The 24,935-nt window shown below is 43.0% G+C and overlaps 1 protein-coding gene across 1 annotated transcript in view; it reads left to right on the top strand.

Moving 5' to 3' along the window:
* The window catches only part of FASN (fatty acid synthase), a 61,973-nt gene that overhangs the window by 6,000 nt on the left and 31,038 nt on the right, over window positions 1-24,935 (top strand). Inside the window, exons 2-11 of the mRNA XM_081899489.1 lie at window positions 7,743-7,883; window positions 9,813-9,965; window positions 12,306-12,479; window positions 12,933-13,133; window positions 15,175-15,297; window positions 16,650-16,765; window positions 17,439-17,573; window positions 19,427-19,886; window positions 20,536-20,723; window positions 22,233-22,422. Of these exons, the coding sequence (XP_081755615.1) occupies window positions 7,757-7,883; window positions 9,813-9,965; window positions 12,306-12,479; window positions 12,933-13,133; window positions 15,175-15,297; window positions 16,650-16,765; window positions 17,439-17,573; window positions 19,427-19,886; window positions 20,536-20,723; window positions 22,233-22,422 (1,867 nt within the window). The 5' untranslated portion in view covers window positions 7,743-7,756. The remainder of the gene's footprint in view (window positions 1-7,742; window positions 7,884-9,812; window positions 9,966-12,305; window positions 12,480-12,932; window positions 13,134-15,174; window positions 15,298-16,649; window positions 16,766-17,438; window positions 17,574-19,426; window positions 19,887-20,535; window positions 20,724-22,232; window positions 22,423-24,935) is intronic.

The raw sequence follows: 24,935 nt of genomic DNA, 5'->3' as shown, positions 1-24,935 counted from the left end.
AGTGAACATGCTTACAACAAAGTGGTTCAAAATGTACACATAGAAGTGTGTCATCTTTAATTATTTAAAGTCCTTTGGTTTAAAAATCCATACCTTCATTATGTCCCTTCTCAGAGGGAGTAATTTGAAAAGGACAGTGTGTGGCTGTGTTCAGATATCATAATAAAGATGAATCATGGTTTCTTAGGACCACAATGTCCTACACTCTTCCCCTGGACTCAGGAGGTTTCCCCTGTCCCCAGTGCAACCACCAGGAGATGACTGGAAACATTTGCTTGCATTTTTGTTTAACCACAACTTGTTGCATTGCCTAATCCCGACAAACTATGGTTAATTTTAACAATGATTTGTTTGAAACAACCTCCTTCAAGCCATAGTTTATGAAACTAGCTAAATGAAAATGGGCTAAATACTGATTAAGTGAAAGTGAACATATCTGAAATTCCCCTCACAGCAGTGCTGGAGAAGGGAGCCCGAAAGCTCAGGGGAGGTTAGGCTCACTCACAACATAATAAACCATGGTTTATAGTGACGTCAAAACACAGCCACAGTCTTGAAATGATGTCAAAACACAGCCACAGTCTTGAAATGAATTTCAGTACACTTCTTTAAAATATCCTCCAGTTAAGAAAAGAAACAATGGGAGGGGGAGATACTTAATGAATTACAAGCAACCTGTTGAAATGCACTTAAAATGGCCTTTTGCAGGACAATCACAAGAAAAGAGTAAGTGCGTAGTTAATGTGCGATGAATGTACTCAAAGTGCTGTGATGAAACAAGTAGGTACTAGTGCATAATGCCAGTGAGAATGACTGGTTATTATGGGTGATAAATGAGTTAGCACAGTGCCACAAGGCTGCACAAATACTGTGTAAATAAGGTACCCTCTTGCAATGGTGTGGCCTCCTTTGGATGATTTCAGATCAGAAAATGCAGAAATCCGTATTGGAGAGAGCTCTGTGTAATACTGCACTAGATATTACAGAAATCTCAACGCATGCAGAAATAGTCCAAAGGCTGTCTAGGTGTGTTGCAAGGTCCTTTTGCATAACAGCGATCATTTAAACTTATTGACAAAGTCAATAGGAAAAGAAGAAGTGAAATTCGGCAGAAAGGCCAGTCACAAAGGAACACTATGGGAGAAAATGCTGAGGACTACTTCATAGACGCTTTCCTCTGTTCATGAAGAGTTCTCAAACGCTCATTGAATGCATGCTCACTTTGGCAAATGTAAAATATGAACCAAGCTAGGATGGATAGTTGATCATTATGCCTCCAGTCATAAAGTGCTGCTATGACCATGAGAACTGCTTCTCACCTATATTCTGTTATCCATCTTAATGCATACCTGGGGTTGCTGTGGACTGCTTATGTAAACCTGCCCTCAGAAGCAACATACCGGTAATTACTGTAATACTTATTTGTACTCACTTAAGCATATGTGTGGTTGAGCAAATGCTGTAAATTAACTGCCCATCCTCTGGTCTGTGCCCTAGGCCACAGTCACACTATAAATTTAAGGCACCATGATGCTACTTCAAATAGTCATATTCTCCCAGAGAATCCTGGGAGCTGTAGTTTGTGAAGGGTGCTGAGAGTTGTTGGGAGACCTCTGTGTCCCTCACAATTCCTAGAGTGGTTTCACAATCCCTTTTCCCAAGGAACATTTTGCACTGTGTGTGAAAAAGAGCTTCCCTTTGTCCGTCCCGAAAACACCAATGTGCAAGTTCATTGGATAATCTCTGGTTTAGCGTTATGATAGAGGGAGGAAAACTTCTCTCTATCCACTTTCTTAACACCGTGCATAATTTTATGCACCTCTGTAATGCCCTTATTCATGCTTCCCCCCCCAAACTAAAATGCCCCTCATCTCATCCCAGACAACATCACAGGCACTGTGTACCCAACATCTGCCTCCAACACTCTTGCCAAGTCCTACCCTGCCCCTTGACTGGTTACTTGGCTCAGATGGCAGTGTTTTGGCTCAGAGGATGCCTGGGTGACTGGTGTTCTCTGCCGTCTCTACTCTTCTCTCCCCAAGCCTGAGTGATGGGTGGTTTCTGCTGTACCCACTGCAGCACCCATGACACAATGCAGCATGTGATGTGCCTTGCTGTGTTGCTGGACCCCCATCAGCCAATTGTTTGCCTGGACAGTTGGCCCATGAGCAGATAGACAAGCTATTCTTCTCCCGCCTTCCCATTTTGGAGAAGAGCAGAAAAGTAAGCTGAAGGGTTGCCAGGCTAACAAAGACAGACTCCACAGAGCATGTGTAGCTTGCCACACACTATCTGAAGAAGTGGCACTGGGCAGCAGCTGCAGCAGCAGCACCGCAGTAGTCTATGGCAGACATCTGTGAGCCATTCACCAGCAAGTAAAACTAGGCCAAGAAGACACAGGGAAGAAATGGATGAAGAAAGTGGTGGCCAAGTGCTATTTCTCATCTGCTGCACGAGACGACAACATCATTTCACCTAATGATAGAGCTGCCCTTGCTTCAAACTCACATTTCGTACCTGGCCTCTGCTCCACCCTGAATCTTCATATTCTCTCTTTCCACCATTCTGATATAATTAGACTGCAATTACAACGGGACAGATACTCACGTTCACACTGTGAATAAACCTGATGCTGGATTGATAATTTTAAGCAACTCTGTAAAATTAGATTGATGATAGAATAGGTTGCAAGCAGAAAACCAGAAAGGAACCATTTTTGAAAGGCAGGACAGTAGTTTTTATGAGTGTGAAACTACATGTGACTGAGCATGCAATGGGGTCTGGTCCTGAAACACTAAAAGCACCTAGCAAACCCACTTTCCAGACCTGACAGTGAAATGGTTGTACAATGCCTACTTCATAGCACTTTCAGCTCTCTGAAAAAAATAATAATCTGGTCTTCAGCCTGTGTTTTTGAGTTTAATTACCGTAGTTAGCATCCCACTCTCCCTCTGCCTTGTCTTTCATTGCATCACTGAGGTTGATAGAAATATTTCTGCTTTATCTTTGTAATATCTCTTCACTTTGGCCATCTCAGTTCATATATTCTGAGCAGATCAGTATTTCTCAGCTTTATTCTGATACATATGATCCAAAGCACAGAAACGTTCCTTCCCTCAGAGGCAAATCATTCACTTTATAGAGGGAGTTAGTACTGTGCCCTTCAGATGTTGCTGAACGACAACTTATTGGCCCTGCTGCCTGGGGCTGAATACAGCTGTATTCCTACAACATCAAGAGCAGGGGTCAGCAAACCACTGTTCCTCAGACCTTGTGGGGGGCCGGACTATATTTTTTTTGGGGGGGGGGAATGAACGAATTCCTATGCCTCACAAATAACCCAGAGATGCATTTTAAATAAAAGGACATATTCTACTCATGTAAAAACACGCTGATTCCTGGACCGTCTGCGGGCCGGATTTAGAAGGCGATTGGGCTGGATCCGGCCCCCGGGCCTTAGTTTGCCTACCCATGATCATTATCAGGATCACTAGATCAGATTTTCGAAATGACCCAGTTGTTTGGAGCATAGGATGTGAAAATAAATGGCTAGGCTTTCAAAGGCACGACCAGAAGAATGGGATGTGCAGATGATCAATGGTACATCTGGGTTAGAAAATGATTAGGAGTTTATTGGGAGTAGAATTGCTTGCTGCTTTAAATTAGGATGATAGCACTTCCATTAAATAATGTACCCTCATGCTGTCTTTAAATTTTATATTGTACAACAGGGAGCTCTTCATTATTGCTCTGTTCTGCTGTCTGAATGACTTTTAAGTGTCTTGTGGACACCAGAGAAGAATACCTAGGAAGATTTACTCACTCTCTCTATATATATATCTCCCCCACCTTTTCTCCAAGGAGCTCAAGGAAGCATGCATGGTTCTCCACCCATTTTATCCTCATGCAACCCTGTCAGGTTTGTTAGCCTGAGAGACAGTGACTGGCCCAAGGTGAGCTTCATGTTTGAGTGCAGATTTGAATTTGGATCTTCACAGTCCAAGTCCCCACTACTGGCTATGCCAGCCAAGCCTGATGAGAACCCATAGACTCATAGAATTGTAGAGTTGTAGCTCCAACAGTATCTGGAAGTCACAGGACTCACCCTACCCCTGGACTATTTATTTATTGGATTTATATCCCACCCTTTTCTCTAAGGAGCTCAAGGTGGTGTACATGTTTTTTCTCCTCATTTGCCTCCAAATGAACCCCATGAAAAAGGCTAAGCTGAGAGGTAGTGAGTTGCCCCAACTCACAAGGTTCTTGTGAGGGCAAAATGGAGAAGAACCGTGTATGCACTTCGAACACCTTAGAGGAAAGGTGAGATATAATGTAGGATCAACCTAACCAACACCATTAGCTTTGTGCAAGGACTTCCATTTCTTCCCCCCTCTCCTTCCCTCATGTGCCCCACATCCCAAAAATGGTCTCTGGAGTGTGTCAGGGAACTCCCTGCTCCCCAAATTCAGAGGGAACGGGGGAAATCTGGAAGTGCACCATGTTGAATTCCACCCACTATCTTACAGAAGAACAGTTGACACCTGTGACTGAACAATCAATCTTTGGTCATTCAAGGTGTAATTGATGCCACTAAACAACAAGGAGTGTGAGGGAGGGGGGGATGTAGGGCAGTATGAGATAGCCCCCACACGCACCAGCTGTGTCCTTGGCGAGCTTGGGAATCTGTGTGTGCCAACATATGCATGTAAAGCTCTTTCATGTGTGAGGGGGCATCACTGGACCAATCGGAATCCCCTCATATGAAGGAGCTCTCTGAACATCCTTCAGTGTAGGCGTGAGTCACCTTCTCATGGGGCTGGTCAGTGACCCTGCTGTGCTACTGGCATGATGGATGTCCATTTGAATGTCCCAAACAAGACAAGCCAGCACAGAAATAAGGCTAAATTGCTGTAGTCATACCTCAGGCTGTGAATGTGATCAGTGCAGGAGGCATGTTCACAACCCGCAACGCCACATCTGCGCACACGCATGACGCAATTCGGCACTTCTGCGCACGCGCGTGACATCATTTTGTGTTTCTGCGCATGCGCGAGCGCCGAGCCCAAGAAGTAACCCATTCTAGTACTTCCGGGTTCGGTGCGGTCTGCATCCTGAAAACTCACAACTTGCAGCGTTCGTAACCCGAGGTATGACTGTATTTAGATGCTATTGTATGAATTGAATGCTTTCCTACATAGGAAAGGGAAAGGAGTTTCCTGATAGATGAATGAAAGAATATAATTGTTACTGATAATTATTGAAGACTGCAGTCCTCTTCCATTAAAATTAAGGAACAGGCTTGCAGCTTACTGGCTATGATCAGGAATTATAGTCTCCACTTATGCATTTCCATTGATCTTCCATTTGCCCTTAAATGAGCTTATCTTGAAAAGGCATTCTTACATATTTTACTGCACTGTTTTCATCTGGAGGGGCATTCTTGCACTATAACAACAAAAGAGGGACCAAAAAAAAAAGTGCTCAGAATATTTGTGGTATGACAGGATTTCAGCTGAAAGCTACAGGACATACAGTCATTGGAAACGAAGTGGTATGATCACCCTAGAACTTTAGCAAGCATAAGCATTATTGAAAGTGGGATTGTGTGTAACCACCTCAATACCATCATCAGCGCAAATCATATACTGTAAGCACAATAAAAAGGACATTTGGTGGTACCCATAGAATGGCGTAAGACCTAGAAAGGCTCAGTCTCTTCACTCTCACATTGCTTCACTCTACTTCCCGCCTTTAGCTCTAAGCTCAGCTCTGCACTCCAGAGCAAATCTGTGCTCTGAATCACTACAAGCAAGGAAAGGAAGCCAAGGAATCTGTCTGCACCTCTTCTGCTTCTTTATCAGTTAGCTTTGACTCCAACAGTTAGTTTTGCCTTTTTATCTCTGATGATCTCTTCTAGGAAGTCCTACCTACAGACTGGTGAAGAGTAGCAACAATAGCTTTAAATGAGTTAAACTTGCTCAGAGAGATTGAAGGTATAGTTTTATAGCTGAAGGATTTATTGTCAAGCTTGTTCCCCCCCCAAAAAAAGTGTTTTGGACTGGTTCCATAGCATTCAGAACTAAATATAAACTATGTTATTATATACTAAAATATGCTACCTCACTATTTAAAAGCAAATATTTTCCCTCCATACTTTTAGGTATGTCATAGATCACTGAAATGTTATGTTGAATTTTATTATCTGGATTGTCAACCTGCTTTGTTTTATTTGCTGACAACAACTGGGGGGGAAATTACAAACTGATTCATGGCTAGAGTTCATCAAAGCAGTGTACGAGATGATAAAACACAGTGCCCAGTTTCTGAAATCATTTCTTAAAAGCTCTTAAAACATCAGGAGCACTTCAACAATTGCACTCTGACAATTGTTCCACCAGGGCAAGCATTTTGTCTTCTCAGATGGAGCAATCTCTCCTTTCCTCCCCCTGCATGCTGTTTTGGGGGTTCTCCTGACTCCCCCCAATTTTTTGGGGGGGGCACATGTGGTGGAAGAGAGGGGGAACCCCATTGTGCAAGCAGATGTTCTTGTGTGGGCTTCTTTTGACAGAACTCATTTTAGTTAGAGCCCATCCGATAAAACAACATCTTACAAATGCTAGAAAACAACAAAACCATATCTGCAAGTATGCAATCGGTATTCCATGAGTTATTGGGTCACCCATCGGGGCAAGCCTTCTTGAATAAACATGCCTTCAATAGGCACCTAAACATAATGATGTTACTGCTCAGTGCGTGACTAGCTCTATTCAGTATATATATCCATTATTCAGCAGGTGACGTGGTCAGTAGTAATATTAATCCCACAACACACTAAAGCAAAAATCACTTGCTGCCCAATAATATCTCGGTCAATTCATCACTAGTAGCACAAAATTCACATACAGCCAGGTGTGTGCCCCTTTGCTACATTGCTAAATTTGCAGTTATCTGACTACAATGGACTAAAATTAATAAAATTATTTAAAAAGGACAGTCCCTCAGGAGGAGGGACGGAGCACTGGCTAGGATGGAAGCCACTGCAATATGTTTGACCCTGTTACAGTACTATTGCTGGAAGTAATAGACATGACAGGGTGGATTCTTGGCCAAGGTGTTGAAAGGCTTTTTCCAAGTGTTACAAGATGCCCCAAGTGGTGCCACCTACATATTGATATAGAATCATGGGAGGGGGCCCTCATGGAACAAATTTAGGCTGTGCATGGGAGGAGGAAAGGGAGAGAACGTTCAGCTGCACAGATAGAAATCATTGTACAGGTAGAAAATTTGCCGTAGTACTACGTTGGGTTCCACCCATGATATGGAATTTGATGTTATGAATCACGGCTATCGGCTTAAGGAGACTAACAGAAGAGATCGTAAAGGAAAAAGAGAAATTATATGAACAAGATATGATGTGGAAACACCAAGATAAGACTGGATAGAATTATGAATTTTGTTTGGACTGATTGGGACTTAGAGTTCAGCACTTGCATCCAGGATCTCCAAGCCCGCTGGTATATAAAAGACCACATCTGCTCATAAAATAGCTCTCATGTGGTCTGTTCTACAGGTATATCTTTAAAAGAATCTGATCTGCTGCTCAAAAGTATATGAAATTCATTTGCCCGGTGTTTCCCTGGTAATTATATATTTGTTTTTTTTAACAAGTGCATTGTAATTTTCTTGCGTGATTCATTATTGCTGCATAGGCCTGATTTTTCTTTTCTCCACTTGCTGTCTAGAGACAAGTTGAGAGATGGAGGAAGTGGTGGTTGCAGGCATAGCAGGGAAGCTGCCAGAATCAGAAAACTTGCAAGAGTTTTGGGAAAATTTGATCAATGGAGTGGACATGGTTACAGAAGATGACCGGAGATGGAAACCAGGTAGGTCTGGTGATCTTGATGGCCTTCTCAGTAGTGGCACCCTCCCTGTGGGATGCCCTCCCATCAGATGTTAAGGAGTATAACATCTGAAAGCAGCCCTATATGGGAAAGCTTTTTAAAGTTTAATGTTTTACTATGCTTTATATATGCTGGAAGGAACACGGGTGGCGATGTGGTCTAAACCACTGAGCCTAGGGCTTGCCAATCAGAAGGTCGGCAGTTCGAATCCCCACAACAGGGTGAGCTCCCATTGTTTGGTCCCTGCTCCTGCCAACCTAGCAGTTTGAAAGCACGTCAAAGTGCAAGTAGATAAATAGGTACTGCTCCGGCGGGAAGGTAAACGGCGTTTCCGTACGCTGCTCTGGTTCACCAGAAGCAGCTTAGTCATGCTGGCCACATGACCCGGAAGCTGTCTGCAGACAAACGCTGGCTCCCTCGGACAGTAAAGCGAGATGAGCGCTGCAACCCCAGAGTCGGCCACAACTGGACTTAACAGTCAGGGATCCCTTTACCTTTACCTATATACAGTGGTTCCTCAGGTTACAGACGCTTCAGGTTACAGACACTTCAGGTTAGAGACTCCGCTAACCCAGAAATAGCACCTCGGGTTAAGAACTTTACCTCAGGATGAGAACAGAAATCGTGCAGCGGTGGCACAGCGGCAGCAGGAGGCCCCACTAGCTAAAGTGGTGCTTCAGGTTAAGAACAGTTTCAGGTTAAGAGCGGACCTCCGGAATGAATGAATTACTTAACCCAAGGTACCACTGTATGCTGCAAGCCGCACAGAGTAGCTGAGGCAACCCAGTCTGATGAGTGGGATACAAATTATAAGTTGTTGTCAGGAGAAACAGAAACATTGGAAAGAATGAACTCTAAGGGTCATTGAGTTGTATGACCTTTAAGGAACAGGAACCACTCTGTTCAAACCTTCTGCCTCAGAGGTTGAATCCATCTAAATCCATGGTTCCCAACGTGGGGCACACGCCCCACAGGGGGGCAATTTGATTTTTAAGAGGGGCAATTCGAGAATGAGTTACTAACAGTGAATGGCCTTTTACGCTTCCTCCACGTGAATAGGAGTTCACCTTTTGAATAATAAGAATTATATGTCATGGGGGTGGGGGGCAATAAGGATTTTAGAGATGCTTAGGTGGGGCATGGCTAAAAAAAGGTTGGGAACCACTGTTCTAAATTAATCCAACCAAATCTGTCCGGCTTTCCCCCCTGTATAAATAGGAAGGAAATAACACATACAAGCTTGGAGAATAGGAAAATAAGTTCCATGATGTCTGCCTTTACCAAAAAAAAACACCTAATTAAACTATGGTGCTTTTGCAAACTCTCCAGCTGGCATAAGCAACTCTGCAAGAAGTTTTGTACAATAGCAAATAGAAATAGCAATAGCTGTGGCATACATAATAAGCACAACCAAGATGCAATTTCTAATCACAGAAGTGATGTAGAAATAGCAGTGTCATACATAATAAATGGCCTCGGTCCTGTATATCTGAAGGAGCATCTCCACCCCCATCGTTCAGCCAGGACACTTAGATCCAGTGCCGAGGGCTTTCTGGCGGTTCCCTCATTGCAAGAAGTGAGGTTACAGGGAACCAGACAAAGGGCCTTCTCGGTAGTGGCACCCGCCCTGTGGAACGCCCTCCCACCAGATGTGAAGGAAATAAGTAGCTATCTTCTCTTTAAAAGGCATCTGAAGGCAGCCCTGTTTAGGGATGTTTTTAATATTTAATGCTGTATTTTTTTAACATTCAATTGGAAGCTGCCCAGAGTGGCTGGGGAAACTCAGCCAGATGGGCGGGGTATAAATAAATTATTATTATTATTATTATTATTATTATTAGCACAACCAAGATACAATTTCTAATCACAGAAGACGTGATGTAATTTTTCTTTCTTCTTTTGAAATTTCAGGACTTTACGGACTGCCCAGGAGAAATGGGAAGCTCAAGGACATCAGCAAGTTTGATGCCTCCTTTTTTGGAGTTCACCCAAAACAAGCTCACACGATGGACCCTCAGCTCCGACTGCTGCTGGAAGTCTCGTACGAGGCCATTTTAGATGGCGGTGAGCAAAGAGTTCTAGAATTCTGCTCCAAAAGCCCTATTAACATGCAAATCAATCGTGTACAAATTGTGTCGCTTGCACAAGATAACGTAAACTATTTACAGACCAAAGCACACCAAACTTTGTTTTCAGGACAGCATATATGTAGGGGGACATGGGTTGGGGCAGGGAATCAAAGCAAAAAGGTTCTGTCCACTGCCTAGATTCTTTCTGGCTTCCAAATCTAGAAGAAATAATCTAAATATGGTTTCCCCCACTCTGTGACATGAGGGTTGGCTGTTTTTAAAAACAAAACAGACTTTTGGAGGAATTCAGTGTTGCACTCTTCTGATTGTTCCCCCCATGTGCTTTTCTGGGGTGTACATGATCCATTGGAGCAAATTAGGGGGAAGAGGGGAGGAAACCCTGTTGTGCTAGTGGGAGCCCTTCTACTGGCTTCAGCTAAGCACAGCAGTTTAGTTAAATCCAGGCCTTTGCCGAGAGATCTAGCTTCTATTGTTTGCCAGAACACCATGACCATGCATTTCGATAAACTTACCTTGGAACTAAATGATGAAACCACCGTTGTGAAGGCCTTGACATTTCTGTGTCTTTTGAAATTAGTGTCACACCTTTGCAAAGTTCCCGTTGCAACATGCTTCTTGCAATTTTGACAGTGAAAGAAAGATTATACAAAAGTATTAGCAACACTAATAACTGGTATCAGTAACGACGGGTAGCAGTGTTGAAAAGACGTGTTAGGAAATATGTCCACAGCTGACACGTCCCTCTCTGACAGAGCTCCTGGGATCTCTTGAAGACACGTTTTCCAACCTCTTTTGCTATGTCCTCCGAATGAAGCCTTCCTGCTCATTGGTGTAAAATGGAGACATTAGAGTTTCCGATAATGTGGAAAGTTTAGATAAAACTTTTTGAAATCTCATGGCTGGCAGAGACAACACTCTTCCATTTTTTAGGAATCTAAGTTGAGATGCATTGGTGGGCCTATGTTCTTATTCTATCATCTGTTAATTATTATTGATTTTTGTTTTGTTTTGTTTTGTTTTTATCCTGCCCATATCTGGCTGGGTTTCCATATAATGTTTATATGCTGGTTCCTTTTCTTGCAACTTCAATGATTCCTACAAAAAATAAAGTAAGATTCAATTATCTTAAGAATTAGGTTCATTTCACACATTTTCTCCTATATGTCACAGATGGGAGTCATAATCTGCTTTAGAGAGAAAGAGGATCACGTTCGCCAGCATTTTTTATAATCAGCAGGGGCATCATGCATTGGCTTGTTGTCTTGTGCTCTTTGGACACATTTCCCATTTAATATGCTCCCCACCCCACCCCCACCAGTTCAGCAATTCACTGCATATTTCAGGAAACAATGTGGGGTAAAGTTGTAATTTTTGCCTGTCTCTTTGCTTCGGGTCATTTCTGCCAAGAAAACTTTATACTCAAAAGGCTGTGAGGGAAGGACCATGTTTATATAGTTGTGTTTTTTAAAAGATTCCAAGTATTTATATACCACTTTCAATCAGAAAGACTGCAAACAGGAAAAAGAAAGTCAAAGCACCTATTTCAGTAATATAATAGCCTGGTTCATATGATACACTAAACCAAACCTTGGCTTAGTGAGGACACACAAATGTTGGAGGACCTTGCAGCCACTTTGCTTCTCCGTGGTCTTTTTTTTTGCTTCTGGACCATTGATTTAGCTTAGCATGAGAGATGACACAGAATGACAACACCTGTGAGCTTCTCCCACCATCCTTGCCCACATCCTATTAGCTATGTGGTAGGGATCATGTGAGGGGAGCAGGTGGCGCTGTGGGTTAAACCACAGAGCCTAGGACTTGCCGATCAGAAGGTCGGCAGTTCGAATCCCCACATGACTTAGTCATGCTGGCCACATGACCCGGAAGCTGTACGCCGGCTCCCTCGGCCAACAAAGTGAGATGAGTGCCGTAACCCCAGAGTCGGCAATGACTGGACCTAATGGTCAGGGGTACCTTTACCTTTACCTTTAGGGATCATGTGACTGAATTCCATGGTTGCCTGAGTTCTGTGATCATACACACTTTTCCTTACAAGCAACAATAGTTAAGATCTTTCATAAACTGCCCTTCTCCCCTTCTTGTCCCTACTTCTACGCCCTGGGTTGTGTTTCCTCCCCGCCCCTACGCTTTGGTTCATGGACCAAGCACTTAAGTGCCAAATGTTTCAAGTGACCTCATCCATTCTTTGACCATTCCACACCCTGCTTTTCATTTCTCACCTCCAAATATTCAATGATATTTATTATTATATTTCTAATATTTTCTTTCATTTGGTGGACTTCTCCCCTTTTAGGAATTAATCCAGCTTCCATTCGGGGCACGGACACAGGAGTGTGGATTGGTGTGAGTGGGTCAGAAGCTGGTGAAGCGTTTAGCGTAGACCCTGAACAGTTGCTGGGGTACAGTATGACTGGCTGTCAACGTGCTATGTTTGCCAACAGAATTTCATACTTCTTTGATTTCAAAGGTAAGTTTGCATCTATGGAGGGCCAATGGACCGATTATCTCATGGCAGGGCAGATGTTTAGTCAGACAGGGGAAGATGCAGGAAAGTTTGTGATGTAGGTGAACAGGATCCATAACAGTGCTGCAGAAGTCTTTAGTACAAAGAGTGTATATTCTTGATGGATGTTTTGCAAATTCTGATGGGTGAATTACTATGGCATTGTTGAGAATCACAGCACTTGACAAATGAATTGAAACTCTTTATTAGTAGGCATGTGTGGGTCAAACCAGGGCTGGAATTAATGTGCCACCATAGTTAACTTTCCTCTCTGTAAACAGAAGCCTCTCCTGTTATCATATCTTAAAGGCTTTGTTCCCCAAGAGAACAAAAACTATGGCCTTAAGAAAGCTGAAAAGGCAAAACAACTGATGGTGGCTTGTTGTCTTCTTTCTTTCATGGTTTTCGTTCCCAAAGGACCAAGTATGTCCATCGACACAGCGTGTTCCTCTGGTCTCGTTGCTCTGGACAATGCTTACAAAGCAATCCGCAGTGGACAATGCGACTCAGCCCTTGTAGGCGGAGTCAATCTCGTACTGAAGCCCAACACTTCTGTGCAGTTCATGAAGCTTGGCATGCTTAGTCCTGAGGGTGCCTGCAAATCCTTTGATGCTTCAGGTAAGGGGTTTGTTTTCAAATTCGGCCATGTTTTGGAAGCAGTCAGCAGCACTCCCGTTTTTGAGGGAGTGTAAATCTTGGTCATCTCTTGGTAAATTCTCTGTTTTTATAAGCTTTCTGTTCAACTGGTCTCCAGAAAAGACAGAGAAGGCATCACTGTTCTTTCAAGGCTATTCTGCAATAATGAACTGCTTTTAATTGCTTTGTTTTGTCTAAGAGCTTCTTTGTGGGACAAACCAAGCTTGAACCGAACCAAGCAGGCATGGAAGGCAGCTTGTTCTCAAAGTACAGGAGTATTTTAGAATAATAGTCTGTTCTTTTCCCAAAAGATTGGCTCTTTAATAAGAAACTAGGTAGATATAAATAAATAACTTCCGGGAAGCTTAGAGGGTGATGTCATACAAAACACAGCAAAATGGAACCAAATTATGAATACATAATACTAGGCAGGTCTGAGAGGAAACAAGGAAATGTGAGGTAACCTCAACCTTGTTCTTTTTCCTTTTCAAATGAAAGTATCTTCAAAGTTATGTATCGTTGGTATCTTGCACTAGTTTGAACGTTGCAGTTAAGTAAAACAGGTTCTTTGCTATCTGTGTGTGGGAAGACTTTTAACTAGCTAGAAAATTATAAATACACACATGGGCCTTTTTTTAAACTGACTGGCTGGGGAAGATCTTATCTATAACTTAATTGGATGATAAAGGTAAAGGGACCCCTGACCATAAGGTCCAGTCGTGGCCCACTCTGGGGTTGCGGCGCTCATCTCGCTTTATTGGCCGAGGGAGCCGGCGTACAGCTTCCAGGTCATGTGGCCAGCATGACTAAGCCGCTTCTGGCGAACCAGCAGCGCACGGAAACGCTGTTTACCTTCCCGCCGGAGCGGTACCTATTTATCTACTTGCACTTTGACGTGCTTTTGAACTGCTAGGTTGGCAGGAGCAGGGACCGAGCAACGGGAGCTCACCCCGTTGTGGGGATTCGAACTGCCGACCTTCTGATCAGCAAGTCCTAGGCTCTGTGGTTTAACACTCGCAATACTTTCTCTAAATCATTTAATCTGCTTGTTAGAATACTTCAGAGGCAAATACATTAAATCCACATAAAATTAATAAACAATACTGGAATAAATATATCACTAGCTATCTATATGAATAAGAGAAGTACAGTTACTTTAGAAGAACTACTAGGGAAAGTATGAGACACAGACAGACTGTTAAAACTACCACATTTGATATGGCAATGATTTGTTTAATTTATTTTCTTCTGCTAACCTTATTGTTTCAAGTAGTTCAAGCACTCAAATTTATCTGAACACAGCATTATAATGAGATGTAATCAGTAAAGCTATTACGAGCCTTATAAGTAGTTCTCACAGGAGTTTGTAAAATATTAAGTGTTTTTTAAATACCTTGAAATGAAATACTTCAAAACTAAACAAACAAGATATAGGACTTCCTTCCTTCCGCTTCTTCTCTGGGCACTTCCAGATTGTTGTCGTTTTCAGGTGGAATTCAGTCACATACTGGCTAATTCAGGTTGCACAATTATATTGCACAACCTGCTTCCCCAAAAGATCAGATTTTTGTATGATAAAGAAAGTGTTCTGGAAAGTGGGGAATAACAACACTTACTTTGATGCAACGTCATCTACCTTCCACACGGTCAAATGGGAGTGAGTTCTTATCAAATAGGCAACACTGTCTGATCTCCCTGCAAACAAATCAGGATAAACGCATGTGCCTTGTGTAACGCTACTATATTCTGTGAACCGCCCTGAGAGCTCATGATGAAAGGTGGTATATAAATCTAATAAAATAAAATAAAATCTGCTTTGTCTTGATGCCTTTTCGCAAAATAAGTAGGTTGAGAGGTATTTGAGTGCCCAACCATTTTAAAGATGAATAAGTGCTATTTGATGCTGGCTTTTGCGTTTCGCTTGCTCAGCACCCTTGAGAAAGTATGGCTAGAAACCCAACTATCTAAAGTGGATTACATGTGGGGTGGTGATGATGCTTCTCATGGCTCTGGATTTCTGCAGGGAATGGATACTGCCGATCAGAAGCTGCTGTAGTTGTTTTCCTGACCAAGAAGTCCCTAGCCAAACGGGTTTACGCTACCATAGTCAATGCTGGGTGTAATACCGATGGATTTAAGGAGCAAGGTAAGATTTGTTTAAAATTAATATCTGGAGCTTGCGACATTCTAAGATGCATCATGGCAGATGGAGTTGGGTTAGGAATAGTCTCGCCTTGTTCAGCTTGGGTGTTAACTGTTCTTTGTGATTAGGAACATAGGAAGCTGGCTTATACAAAGTCAGACCATTGGTCCATGTAGTGCAGTATTGTCAACACTGACCGGCAGCAGCTCTCTAGGGTTTCAGAAAGAGGTTTTCCCTAGAGATGCCAGGAATTGCATGCGCTCTGCCACGCAGTTCTTGCCCTTCTCTAGGATCAGATGGTGCATCATGGTGCTTATCTCCTCTTCCCCCTCCCCACCAAGCTGTTTTCCACTTAAAAAACAACAACCCAACAACATCCTTTTTGAGAAGCAACAACAAAAGTTGGTGTAAATGCCCGGATATTCAGTTAAAAATATGGAAGGCTAGATAGCATGCCTGAAGTGTGGAGGGAAGGGCAAGGCTGAAGGCTGAGCAGCGTTCAGTTTGCTGGCACGCATATCTGTCCATTTCCTTGGGAAAGCCGGTCTTACTATGTGGCCAAGGCACATGCTGCGAGCTCACTTATAATACATCCCTCTTCATCCCATGTGGGCTTCTGTAGCAGAGTGCTTCAGCTTAGACCCAAGCAATCCATTAAAGAGACAGCGTCTCTGACTTAAAGCTGAATGAATCCATATCCTTTGTTGTGAAAAACGAAGGTGCGTCCCAGTGACTGGGTCTGCCTTTCCTTAGATTTTGGAATGTGGTATAGTCATGTGTCATCTAGGGAGCACATGGAAAGCACAGCTCTCTTGGGTGTTAGCGGTGATGGGGTGGGGAAGGTGCTTCTGAAAGTAGCCTTTGCAATTTACAGTGTTGGATGCTCAATGTGAAATTTGTGGCATCCTCCTCAAAATACATAGCAGCTATGTGGTGCTTTGTTCAAAGCACCTTAGGAGAGCCTTATTCCCTGATCGAACTGAAAAACTTCCTGAAGCAAAGCTCACAGACCAGAGCAGTTTGCCGAGTGGGGTTAAGCCGCTGGATTGGACGGGCACATGCCTGTTGTGTCCTCCTGATGCCCTGCTTCGCAAGTCTGGGATGTGGGATCGGATTTGCAAAGCAGCGCGGGACTGGCAGGGGCAGTCTGAGAAGCAAAACATGCCCTTGAAAAAACTGTGCCTGGTGAAATGGTCTCCCTCGCCCCGCCCACTAGGCCTCTGACCACTTCATTCAGCACATGTTGCACTTAGAGGCAAATTCTGCCACAGCAGGATTTAGTTCACAACCTAAAGGAAGACATATGGATAATTTCCTTGTATGAACCCAGGAATTGACCATTCTTTTTGCTTCAGGTGTAACGTTCCCCTCTGGATGGATGCAGCAGCAGTTGGTCAGCTCCCTGTACAGGGAGTCTGGGGTTAAGCCTGAGGAAGTGGAATACATAGAAGCTCATGGCACAGGCACCAAGGTTTGCCCTCTCTCCGTGTCCCCTGTTCTCTCTCTCCTTTCTTTCATTCCACACTAGTTTCTTTTTAGTTCTATATTATTTATTGTATTTTATTTGGGAGCAGTTAGATTTCCCATTTGACGCTTTGCTTTCATAGACTGGCAGTTCCCATTTGACGCTTTCATTGGATATAATAGGTTACCTCATCTCATCTCCACTCACTCCACGATTCCTCTCAATATATTTCAGAAACGTTGGGGTTTGCACCCTGGTTTCGCAGTCTTAAATTCCAGTGTTAAATGGGAACATGTGTGGGGAGGCCAGGCCAAGACATTTTGGCCCCCGAGGGTGAACTGCAAAATGGCGTCCGCCCCTCTCATTCCAGGGAAGAAGAGATGAGTGAAGATCTACATCAGGAACAAGGGTGGGGAGGAGACCAGCAGCACCTCCTGTTTACCAACAGGGTGCTGTACAGGTGGTGTGGGGGGCTGCCAAGGCAGTGGCAGATCTGGACTCTAATGAGAATGCCTCAGTCATTACTGCCACCGTAGCAGCAGCAGCGGGCATTGTATTCCTTTCCCTACATTTAGTTATACACCTGCATACACAGCTGTTCAGAAAAAAATCTGACAGAGCTCACCAGACTTGAAATCTATCCAACTCTTCCTAACTTCCTGTCTTTCTCCATTACTAGGTTGGAGATCCTCAAGAAGTGAACGGCATCGTCAACGTCTTTTGCCAATCAGATCGACCACCGCTGTTGGTTGGATCAACTAAATCTAACATGGGTCACCCAGAACCTGCTTCTGGTCTTGCTGCTTTAGCAAAGGTAAAAAGAAAAGAAAAGTTGATGTCCATTTGTTTGTGTTGGGCAGGAGAAAGAGAGAGAGAGATGTTGAATCAAAATCTGTTGGGGGACTTCAGATTTATCCGTTGTAATTAGGGCAAATCATATGGGGGAGGGGAAAATAAGAAGGTCACTTGGCATGGACCTCAAGTTCAAGGGGGGGCGGGTCTCAGATGTAGTTAAGTGTTAATCTTTTGGCATTATCAAATGCCAAGTTTCACAACTTGTTTTTATGGGCAACAGACCAAAATGTGACGCACACACTGAGTTGCAGATTTAAGTAAATAAGAGATGTGATTTGCTAAAAGATCTTTTTGCTGCTGTAACTGATCTGGATTTTGTCATATTGAAACATTAAAATGTCCGTAAATATTAAGAAAAATATTTTGGTTCTGATTAGACCTCAAAAAACAAGTCCTCTTAGATCAGCTGGTTATGTAAACAAACTACTCACTCTTTGGGGGAAAGTTTGGCTACCTTATTTTGTTTCCGTGTGTCATTATTTTTAATATTTATGATGGCTAGGGGCTTCAAAGGCTAGAAGTGAGTGGGCCTTGTTGTAACACAGACATCCCCAAACTCGGCCCTCCAGATGTTTTGAGACTACAACTCCTATCATCCTTGACCACTGGTCCTATTAGCTAGGGATGATGGGAGTTGTAGCCCCAAAACTGGGCCAAGTTTGGGGGTGCCTGTTGTAACCAAACCAATGCACCGAGGTAGAGCTGCACAACTTGCTCCCTTGGGATGAAAGGAGAGTGATAAAATGGTGAGCAGAGGGAAGAGAAGGGGGGAGGGAGGGGAAAAGGCAGAAGGGAAAGATGTCTTGAAGAGTTCTTCCCTTGGCTTTGTATGGTGTTTGTGGCTGTAGGGTTCAGTGCAGCTGGGACAGATATAGGAAGCAAGAGTTGCAGTGGAGATTTGTGACCTCAAGAACGTTTGCTTGCCTCAGCAAATAAATTGTCCATTTTCTGTCATATTTATTCATCTGTCAAAGGAAAATGTGCCTTGGTGGTGCATTCATTGCTATGCAAAATAATGATGGCATAAATAGTGCAGTCCTCTGCATATCTGCTTGTAAGTGAGTTCCATTGAGTACATGGGGCTTATTCCCAATGAAGTGTGCATAGCCGGTCTCTGAAACCTAAAGCCTTGACTCATTGCAGTGCAAAACCACAATGGCTTTGTTTCACAGAAGCTCTGTGGATTTTGTTTGCAGCAGCATTTCTTTCACAATACACTTGCCCCGTGACACCCATCATTTCAGCAACCCTGATCAACACCAGTGTGTACAGTTCTGAGCCAATCAGAAAGCACACATTTTAAAAGGAAGAGGAACGGAACCTGTGAAAAGTGGGAAAGAATAGCTGGATGGTGAGAAAGCAAAATGTGTGGAATGGTCATAGCAGATAGGATCATAGTTCCAATACGACTAATCAGCCAACTATAATTAATATGTCACAGTGTATGACACAGCAAAATGTAGGGATTAGATGAGTGGGAGCTACAATTTGAGAAACAGGTTCTGGACAAGCATTCTGACTTGCTTCAAGGCATTTATCAAGTTACTTCACCATTCTGAGCCTTAAATTCTCAGTAGAAGATAATTCTGACCTGCCAACTTCTGAAGAATTGATTAGTCTGATATTTAGATATGACACAAGAAAAGGTGCTAAGTGAGGATATATGTCCTGTTTATATATTAGTATATTGAACTGCAATGATTATCTTCTAATGTAAAATTTGATTTCTGAGGATCTCCGGTTTCTATCCCAAACTATGCAAAATATTGAAAAATGTTCTTAGCCTGCACTGTTATGTTCTCTATTTCTCAGGTGGTTCTCTCTTTAGAGCATGGTCTGTGGGCACCCAACATTCACTACAACACCCCAAATCCAGATATTCCTGCCTTACAAGATGGTCGTATACAAGTCGTTACTAAACCAACCCCCACAAAAGGTCACCTTTGTGGTATCAATTCCTTTGGCTTTGGAGGCTCAAATGCCCATGTCATTCTGAGGCCCAACGAGAAGACATCGTCCTCGCCGGAGACTCATAATTTGCCACGATTGGTGCAGTTTTGTGGAAGGACTCAAGAAGCAGTAGAAACGTTAATAGAACAGAGCAGAAATCTGCAGCAACACACAGCACTTCTGAGCATGCTCAATGATATCTCTGGGATACCTGTGTCATCCATGCCTTATAGGGGCTACACCTTGATTGGCAGCGAGAGCGATGTGAAGGAGGTTCAGAATGCTCAGTCCTCAGGGCGGCCCCTGTGGTACATCTGCTCAGGTAAATTACATACTAATCACACATGCACTCTCCTTTTGTTTGAGCCTAGATTTCTAATTTTGCAAAGCTTTATGTCGTGCCAAATAGCCTTATGATTTATTTAATACAGTCATAAAGCTGAGTAGCTCACACTGATTATAGGAGGCACAGACACACACACATAGAAAGAGAGAGAGATTTAGGAAAGTGCCGCTGCTCAGTGGCAGAACGTCTGCTTCGCATGCAGAGGGTTCCAGGTTCAGATCTCCAGCAGCTCCCTAGTATGGCTGTGAATGTTCCCTGTCTAAAGCCTTGCTGATATAGGCAATACTGAACTAGATAGACCAATGGCAGTAAAAGGCAGCTGCACACACCGGTAGTATGAAATTATGCTTCTAGCTAGCTAGATGCAGTGCTATTTTTCTAGAAAAAGAAGTGCTAGAACTCACAATGAACACCTCCTCTTATAATGGCAATGGCGCCCACGTGAGAGGTGCCGGAACTGAGTTCTGGTGAGTTCCAGCTGGGGAAAAAAGCCCTGACTTGGAGGGTTTCATACCTTTTACATCTGAAGCACCACTCTCGATGTCAAAATAAAATGTCACATCCTTGTGCTTTTCACATACCTAGCAGCACTAAAAGCTACTCTTCTGCTTGTTCTATCCCATAGGCATGGGCACCCAGTGGAAAGGAATGGGGCTTAGCCTGATGCAGCTCGATCTCTTCCGGCAATCCATCTTGCGTTCAGATGAGGCTCTGAAAGACACGGGCCTGAAGGTTTCCGATCTACTCCAGAGCACGGATGAGAACACTTTTAACGACACTGTCAATGCTTTCGTTGGACTTGCTGCTATTCAGGTAAGAAGGAAGGTCTCTGCCTTTGCTTTGGGCCTCCCATGAAAAGGGACTCTTCTGATGGCTCACTGTTTTCCTCATCAGTTCTAGTGATGTACATCATGTAGACAATCATCTTTGCAACCCACTTTTCAGCTCGTGATCACTGGCAACTGGCTCCAGTTTCCATGCGAAAGGCTTTGCTTTTATTCTGGCACTGTGTAGAGGAAGCAAAATGGAAAGAGGAGCATTTCTGAACACTCCCATTTCACCTTCTGAGCTGTCCTGTCCTTAGCCCTTTTAAGGTGGCCGAGTGAGGATGTGAGCCTTTACAACGCCTCCATGCTGATTGCTTGTACCTACATAGGCATACTATCTCTTGCCATTATTCTGCAGGTTGGCACATAGAGACAAAAGTTTTGATGTTAGCTCAGAGTCTTGCTCTTTGTTGTTGCTCAAGAGCAGCAAGTTCTGCTAAGTGGGTGTCCGGATTTGAGTGTGACAATAGGGGGATGTTTCTGTTGAGTACATTTAGTGATGGGATCTTTGTGTACACGTAGCAGCACTTTCCTAAAGAGCTAGGGAAAACAACAGATGCCTTTTTGACGGCAGGCATTCAATAAGCCGGATGGGAGGAGGAAAAATCACTAGATGTGATTTTTTTTAAAATAAAGAAATGCGAGTTAAGGGTCAATGCTATTAGGCATTTCCTGTTTCCAGGGAACAATGTTTTGTAGTGAGTAGAGTATTAGATTTGGGCCTGGACTCCTTACCCAGCCATGAAGCCCACTGGGTGATGTTGGGCCACTCATTCTCCCTCAGCCTAAGCAGGTTGTTGTGAGGATAAAATGGTAAGGGGGAGAAACACTGTAGGCCTCCTTGGAGGAAAGGTGGGGTATAAATGTAATAATTAAGAAATAAAAGATTCATGTATCATGTGGCAAACTCCCCAAGGTAAGATTGCATATGCTGTTCTACATTTTGAGCCTGCTTGGCTCCCGCTAAGGAGGAAGCAGAGGGCAGCATGAGGGCAAAGAGGAGGTGAATGAGCAGTGTGTGTGGGCCTACTAGGAGATGCAACAGAATGTGACTGTGGATTGCATAAAGCAACTGATAAGCAAGATTTCCGCAAGTGTAGGAATAGGATAAGTTATTCAGCAGACCCATAAGCATTGTGCTGTTGCGGAATGAGGAAGTCAGTAGAGGAGGAGTGAAAAGGAATTTTGTATGGCTATGGCACTGAGAGGCTTCCAGCACATGGTAAAAACTCCCCTCATTTCCCAGGATTTCAAAGGCCATGTTTAGAGTCATTTTTTTCAGCCTGTCATCTTCCTCTCCCCCCATTTTTGTATTTTAACATTTATTGTCCTTTTTTACTGTTGCTTTTAATTGTATTAGATGAGTTCTGCAAATCACATTGCTTGTTTTTTATGTAAAACCACTTTGAGACCGCTTTGACTGATAGAAAGCGGCACGCGAGAACTCCACACAAAGGCATAAATAAAAGACTGCTGCCCATTTTCTAATCCCCAGATTGCACAGATCGATCTTTTAAAGGCCATGGGTTTGCAGCCTGACGGAATTGTTGGTCACTCGGTTGGGGAGCTAGCCTGTGGCTATGCAGATAACTCCTTAAGTCACGAAGAAGCTGTTCTTGCTGCCTATTGGAGGGGCCGATGCATCAAAGAGGCCAAGCTACCACCAGGAGGCATGGCTGCTGTTGGTAGGTAACTAAATGTGCTCTATTATTTATTTGTCAGATGATCTGTTTTAATTTTACCTTCACTTCACAGAACTGTTCTCATCTAGTTGCCTTAATGCAGTATGGGGCAGGTTTAAAGAGGCTGGATTTATTTACCTTGGGCAATATTTGATAAAATTCAGAAAAATATCAGAGTTTTTACGGATTGAGGTTTCGTTGCTGTTACATGCCGCTAATCAGCCTCAAGTGGACATTCTGTAGACCGGTTTTGTGATGCTTAAAAGCAGGCAAGCATTAATCAGAGCATATATAATATGTCTGACAATTGGTTATGTACAACTGGTTGATTATAAGTCACTTGGCTTATAAGGAGTCAGACAATTGGTCCATCTAGCTTAGTAATGTCTATATGGACTGGCAGAAAATCTCCAAGGTTTCAGTCAGGGTTCTCTCTCATCCCTACCTGGCGACGTCTTTGATCTTCTGGAATCTTCTGCATGCAAAACAGCTGCCCTACTTCTGAGCTACTGCCAGCCCCAAAGGTCCTTTCTTTTCAGATTGGTACCTACACCTACTTACATAGTTTCTTTAGGATTAGCAAGGTGCTGTTGGTATTGCACATTGTAAAATCAGATAAGAGCATTTTTTTTACACAGGAAATTCAAGTGTCACAAAATTGTCTCGTAACAATTCATCTTCTTTATACTATCTGAATGGTAGACAATAACTATAAACTATCCTAATGCATAGTACAAGGTAGTATTACGACTCTCTAGTAAAGCTACATTTCAACAAAATACCCTATGGAACATTTCCTTTATAAAGTATTCATTTTAAAATTGGTAAGAGATAGACCTAGAAGAGACTGTTATGAGGGCGATGGAGAGACAGGATTATATTAAATCTGCTATAGTTTAGGAAGCTCCTTAGCAAGATCTCATTGAAGCCCGCACTCAAAAGGTTCTATAAAAAGGACAATTTATGTGCATCAATCAGACCATAATCTGCATGGGTAGCCCAAATGATGCCTGCCTGATGTTGCTGGACTACAGCTCCTATCAGCCTTACCCATTAGGATAGTGCTAGCTCCATCACTAAGGAATTAGTGAGGTTCTACAGGGTAAGTGTTGATGCCTAAGCCTCAGAGGCTCAGTTACAGATAAATATTGTTACATATACAGACAGCAGTGATTGCTAGGTTGGTCAGTTTATGAGCCCTTGAGGGGATGCAGCAGGTTTTTATACTGATATTGCACATTGGTTTCAGTTTGCTTTGTGTAGCTTTGGAAATATATTAACTGCAAGGAGGAAAGGTTTGTGACTGGACCTCCCACTGCTGTGGGTACAACCCAACATATGGTTGGTTTGATCTTTTGCTAGATTAGCTTGATCTCTAAGCATCTAACCTCTGAGTATCATTGTGCTTTATGTAGCTGTAATTCTGTGCACGTTTAGTTATGACTCAGTACTTCTGAGTGAACGTGCATAGCATTGCACTGCACACCTACTTGTTTAGGGATTAGGATGTGAGATTTGGGCAACATTCAATCTAGCTGTCTGAAGAAACATCCTTTCATAAGAACCTATGTGTGTGTTGAGATCAGCAGCTGATTCTGTCGTTGGTTGTTCCACATCTAAGTTAAATCTAGTATGTGGCAACCAGGGAGAGGACTTGTTTTGTGGTGGCACCCCAACTATGGTATTAATCCGTCCCTTGTGAAATAGGATTGGTGCCAACATTTAGGAGTTTATGGCACTTACTGAAAACCCATCAATTCAAGCAGGTCTTTATAGGGGGTGGGGTGGGTTAGCTGCCTGTTGTTGTTGTTGTTGTTAAACCATGCTGGTACTGGTGTTTCTGCTGTAGTTTTTACTATATATTTTATCTGTTATGTTTTATAATTGTAGTTATTGGTTTTAATTTATACTATTGTACCCTGCCATGGTGCCAAATTGCAATGAAAGGCAGGCTGTAAATATTTTAAATAATATAAAATATCATTCTTGGTCCTCATAATTCCTCTAATGTGATGAGGGATTCAGTTCAAACTTATAGATGAACTTACCCCAGTCACAATTTCTAAAACCATTTCTGAACCAAAACGTACCCTTCCTTTGAAACTTACACTTCTCTTAAATGTATGTGTTTTTAAAAATATTTATACTAGGGTTAAGTGAGCATATAGATGCATATAACATATTTGGGGGAATTGCTTTGCGAAGGAATAAAAAAATTTAAAGAAAAAAATAACACTAAAATGCTGATGAATTTTCATAATGACTTTAAAAAAAATCAAACTGAAGTGGAAAATCAGATTTATGACTGGAAAAACGAGAAACTAAGAGAGACTAAGGAGGGACACGGGTGGCGCTGTGGGCTAAACCACAGAGCCTAGGACTTGCCAATCAGAGGGTCAGCGGTTCGAATCCCCGCGACAGGGTGAGCTCCCATTGAGCTCCCGTTGCTCGGTCCCTGCTACTGCCAATCTAGCAGTTCAAAAGCACCTCAAAGTGCACTTAGATAAATAGGTACC

This window comes from Podarcis melisellensis (genome assembly GCF_964234715.1).
Source record: "Podarcis melisellensis genome assembly, chromosome: 2".
NCBI classification, from domain to species: Eukaryota; Metazoa; Chordata; class Lepidosauria; order Squamata; family Lacertidae; genus Podarcis; species Podarcis melisellensis.
Note: the sequence above shows the minus strand (reverse complement) of the source record. Positions and strands in the feature narration are given on the sequence as shown.